Here is a 5,165-nt window from a genome sequence, read left to right as displayed (position 1 = left end):
GAGAGAGAGAGAGAGAGAGAGAGAGAGAGGGGGGGGGGGGGAGAGAGAGAGAGTGAAAGTGAGAGAGAGAGAGAGAGAGAGAGAGAGAGAGAGAAAGAGAGTGAGGGAGAGAGAGAGGTGTTTATATCAGTAAACTCCCCCATGTGCTGCAGAACATGAAAAGAAAGTGTAAATGAACAGTGTGTTGTGTTCTTTATAAATAAATAAATAAATACAAATATTATTGCGGTACACAAAAGATACAACGTGTGTGTGTGTGTGCGTGTGTGTGTGTGTGTGTGTGTGTGTGTGTGTAAACTTCCCCTTGTGTACTAAAAGCTCTTTAAAGTGTTTTAGACCCTTCGTTATTTCCTGGACAGATAAAAGAGATAAAAGCAGTAGTGTCCTAATAATAACAGTTATAATAAATAATAATAAAATCTAGTGGTGTGGATGACAATTTTAGTGTTTAGTGTTTTTCCATGTTTACTCCTCCCTGTAGATCATTTACATGTGAAGAGCAGGGGGTGGAGCACTGCATTGTGTGTGTGTGTGTGTGTGTGTGTGCACGTGTATAGTTCAGTAAACATGCAGGTGTGTGTTTATTCTGCACTCTACAGCAGTAATATAAAGCATCATCTGTACCTGTCTGACACCTGCACACCTGCCCGACGCACGCCCGCACACACCTGCCCGACGCACGCCCGCACACACCTGCCCGACGCACGCCCGCACACACCTGCCCGACGCACGCCCGCACACACCTGCCCGACGCACGCCCGCACACACCTGCCCGACGCACGCCCGCACACACCTGCCCGACGCACGCCCGCACACACCTGCCCGACGCACGCCCGCACACCTGTCCGGCGCCCCCCCGCACACACCTGCCCGACGCACGCCCGCACACACCTGCCCGACACACGCCCGCACACACCTGCCCGACGCACGCCCGTACACACCTGCCCGACGCACGCCCGCACACACGTCCGACGCACGCCCGCACACACCTGCCCGACGCACGCCCGCACACCTGTCCGGCGCACGCCCGCACACCTGTCCGGCGCCCCCCCGCACACACCTGTCCGGCGCCCCCCCGCACACACCTGTCCGGCGCCCCCCCGCACACACCTGTCCGACGCCCGCCCGCACACACCTGTCCGACACACCCGCCCGACACACCCGCACACCTGTCTGACACACCCGCACATCTGTCTGACGTCAATGTCCACACCATCACACACCCACACATCTGTCCAACATTACATTTATTGCACTTTTTTACCAATTTCTTATTATTATTATTAATATTATTATTATATTATAATGAGTACTGCACCATCACCACCCTCTCACATTCCCAAACACCACCTTCACCCTCCTCACCACCCCACCACCCCCTCCTCCATCCTCCTCCTGCAGTGAAACTCTCTTCTCTGTCTGTACATTACAACATTCATCACCCCCATAATGTGATTGGAATCAGAGGAGGATGGAGGGGATGGGAGTCAGATGTGGATTGGATGTGGACCTGTACATCTATGTTCCAGACAGAGTAACTGATCCTCCTCCTCTGGCTCATGTGGAATATCACGGCTGAATGTGAAAGGTGACTATTGGCACGTGACTGATTGTATAGTAAACAGTTATGCATTAGTCACGTCACCTTCATACAGGAAGTCAGTGGAGGACAAAACGCGTCTCTTTCCATCGAATCTTTTACTCTTGATGACGTGGATGATTTCTGGCCCATGTGACCTTGCCTAGCCCCGCCCCGTCTGAGATGTGAAATGTTTTTTTTTGACGTCACGCTAAAAATAGATGATATAATAAAGCGTAAAATCCTCAAAATGAGGTGAAAGTGTGATTTTACTGAGTCATAAACCTGCTGAAGGTTACAGATGATGTAAAGTTCCGCGTGTTTCGACACAGGAAATAATTCAACAGGTAAAAGGTCAGATTTCAGTTAAACTCCGCAAACAAACAGAAAACCACAGAAATAAACAAATAAAGAGTTAAAGTGAATTAAAGGATCTCGGGGACCCGGAAGCTGTTGTCCCGAATCCCCGGGTCTGGGGTTAGGGTTATAGATATGGATGTAGACTCACAGCACACACAGGGCGTAGGCGCCGCTCACACTCTCACTGTCCCGGACTAGGAAGCTCCCGTCCCGGCCGGCTCGAGCCAGCAGCTCCTCCGCGGCGGCGCGGCTCAGGTCCCTGTGATACCACATTGGAGGGGCCGTTCCGCCCCCGCCCGCCATGGGGAAAACAAACTCTCCACAAAAGACCACGGCAAGAGGAGAGATATGTATCTGTACAATGGTTCCTTTCTCTCGGCCCGTGGTTTAGCGGCTGAACCCGGGCACTGAGCGCTGACTCGCCCCCAGCTCTGCCTCAGTCTCCCATCCGCCTTCCGCTTGTCCTGATCTTATATCCCTGTGTAAACGTTCCAGCTCACACATTCACTCACTCACTCCCACTCTCACTTATACTCTCTCTCTCACACACACACACTGTCTCTCTCTCTCTCTCTCTCACACACACACACACACACACTGTCTCTCTCTCTCTCTCTCACACACACACACGACTCTGTACCGCAGCGTTTTCCAAAACTTCGTACTGAACTTCTCACCGAGTTTCTCCGTCAGGCGGTTAGCATTCAGCTAATCTCTCCCTAGTTTTCCCCACACAAATACGCACTTTTACCAGATTACACACACACCACTGCTGGATAACAACTTCGACCTGAAATAAGTTCTATCAGAAACCCACAGCAACTCACGAGGAACTCCGCTTTAACTTCACAACTGGAACACACATGTACACATCAATCTAATAACCAGCTAGCGGCTAAGCTAACACACACACACACACAGACCAAGAACTTTTCAGTGAACTAGGGAATAATTTAATCATAAATATTAATAAAGGTTTGTGTGAAGATTCACTGTTATAATCACAAACTGTCTGTAAATTCTCGTGTTCAGTTTTTAGTATAAATCTGGATTTTCTCTCCTTTATAAAGAAATAAACCCTGAAACAGTAAACATTCCTACTGTACAGAACACTCTCAGTGCCGCACTCATCCACTTCCGGTTTACAACTGCTCTGCAAATGAAAATCAAACACCACTTCCGGGGGCGTGGCTTCTACATTAACATCAGCACTAATTTAGAAACAGAGAGCTAATCAAAAATTCTCATACAGATATAATCTTCAATTTACATATAGTGTGTGTCTGAGGAGTGTGTGTGTGTGTGTGTGTGGGGGGGGGTGTAGTTTGTGTGGTGTGATGGTGGTGTGGGGGTGTTTGTGTGTGGTTTTTGTGTAGTTTGTGTGGTGTGATGGTGGTGTGTGTGTGTAGTTTGTGTAGTTTGTGTGGTGTGATGGTGGTGTGTGTGTGTGTGTGTGGTTTATGTGGTGTGATGGTGGTGGTGGTGTGTGTGTGTGTGTGTGTGTGTCTGTGTCTGAGGAGTTTCTGTGTGTGTGTGTGTGTGTGTGTGTGTGTGTGTGTGTGTAGTTTGTGTGGTGTGAGGAGTTTGTGTGGTGTGATGGTGGTGTGTGGAGTTTGCGTGTCTGTGTGTGTGTGTGTGTGTATGTAGCTTGTGTGGTGTGATGGTGGTGTGTGTGTGTGTAGTTTGTGTGGTGTGATGGTGGTGTGTGTAGTTTGTGTGTGTGTGTGTGTGTGTGTATAGCTTGTGTGGTGTGATGGTGGTGTGTGTGTGTGTGTGTGTGGTTTGTGTGGTGTGATGGTGGTGTGTGTAGTTTGTGTGTAGTTTGTGTGGTGTGATGGTGATGTGTGTGTGTGTGTGTGTGTGTGTGTGTGTGTGTGTGTGGTTTGTGTGGTGTGTGTGTGTAGTTTGTGTGGTGTGATGGTGGTGTGTGTAGTTTGTGTGGTGTGATGGTGGTGTGTGTAGTTTGTGTGGTGTGATGGTGGTGTGTGTGTGTGTGTGTGTGTGTGTGTGTGTGTGTGGTGTGATGTGGTGTGTGTAGTTTGTGTGGTGTGATGATGGTGGTGTGTGTAGTTTGTGTGGTGTGATGGTGGTGTGTGTAGTTTGTGTGGTGTGAGGAGTGTGTGTGTGTGTGTGTGTGTGTGGTTTGTGTGGTGTGAGGAGTGTGTGTGTGGTGTGATGGAGGTGTGTGTGTGTGTGTGTGTGTGTGTGTGTGTGTGTGTGTGTGTGTGTAGTTTGTGTGGTGTGATGGTGGTGTGTGTGTAGTTTGTGTGTAGTTTGTGTGGTGTGATGGTGGTGTGTGTGTGCAGTTTGTGTGGTGTGATGGTGGTGTGTGTGTGTGTAGTGTGTGTGTGTGTGTGTGTGTGGTTTGTGTGGTGTGAGGCGTGTGTATGGTGTGATGGAGCTGTGTGTGTGTAGTTTGTGTGGTGTGATGGTGGTGTGTGTGCAGTTTGTGTAGTGTGAGGAGTGTGTGGTGTGATGGAGGTGTGTGTGTGTGTGTGTGTAGTTTGTGTGGCGTGATGGTGGTGTGTGTAGTTTTTGTGGTGTGTGTTTAGTGTGTGTGTGTGTGTGTGTAGTTTGTGTGGTGTGATGGTGGTGTGAGGAGTTTGTGTGGTGTGTGTGTGTAGTGTGTGTGTGTAGTTTGTGTGGTGTGAGGAGTTTGTGTGGTGTGTGTGTGTAGTTTGTGTGGTGTGTGTTTTGTGTGTGTGTGTGTGTGTGTGTGGTGTGAGGAGTTTGTATGGTGTGTGTGTGTGTAGTTTGTGTGGTGTGTGTTTTGTGTGTGTGTGTTTAGTGTGTGTGTGTGTGTGTAGTTTGTGTGGTGTGAGGAGTTTGTGTGGTGTGTGTGTGTAGTTTGTGTGGTGTGAGGAGTTTGTGTGGTGTGTGTGTGTGTGTGTGTGTGTGTGTGTAGTTTGTGTGGTGTGAGGAGTTTGTGTGGTGTGTGTTTGTGTGTGTGTGTTTAGTGTGTGTGTGTGTGTAGTTTGTGTGGTGTGAGGAGTTTTAGTGGTGTGTGTGTGTGTAGTTTGTGTGGTGTGAGGAGTTTGTGTGGTGTGTGTGTGTGTGTGTGTGTGTGTAGTTTGTGTGGTGTGAGGAGTTTGTGTGGTGTGTGTGTGTGTGTGTTTAGTGTGTATGTGTGTGTAGTTTGTGTGGTGTGAGGAGTTTTAGTGGTGTGTGTGTGTGTAGTTTGTGTGGTGTGAGGAGTTTGTGTGGTGTGTGTGTGTGTGTGTGTGTG

General features: G+C 49.0%; 1 protein-coding gene across 1 annotated transcript in view; it reads right to left on the bottom strand.

The window, feature by feature from the left end:
* The window catches only part of inppl1a (inositol polyphosphate phosphatase-like 1a), a gene marked incomplete at its 5' end in the record, with an annotated part of 8,139 nt that extends 5,897 nt beyond the window's left edge, over nucleotides 1–2,242 (bottom strand). Inside the window, 3 exons of the mRNA XM_083548770.1 lie at nucleotides 625–866; nucleotides 917–1,135; nucleotides 2,088–2,242. Coding sequence (XP_083404896.1) covers nucleotides 625–866; nucleotides 917–1,135; nucleotides 2,088–2,242 — 616 coding nt within the window. The remainder of the gene's footprint in view (nucleotides 1–624; nucleotides 867–916; nucleotides 1,136–2,087) is intronic.
* Between the last annotated feature and the right edge of the window lie 2,923 nt (nucleotides 2,243–5,165).

The sequence above is a fragment of the Silurus aristotelis genome, assembly GCF_946808225.1.
Source record: "Silurus aristotelis genome assembly, chromosome: 8".
Lineage (NCBI taxonomy): Eukaryota > Metazoa > Chordata > Actinopteri > Siluriformes > Siluridae > Silurus > Silurus aristotelis.
The sequence above is the reverse complement of the archived record's forward strand: the minus strand, read 5'-3'. Positions and strand labels throughout refer to the sequence as shown.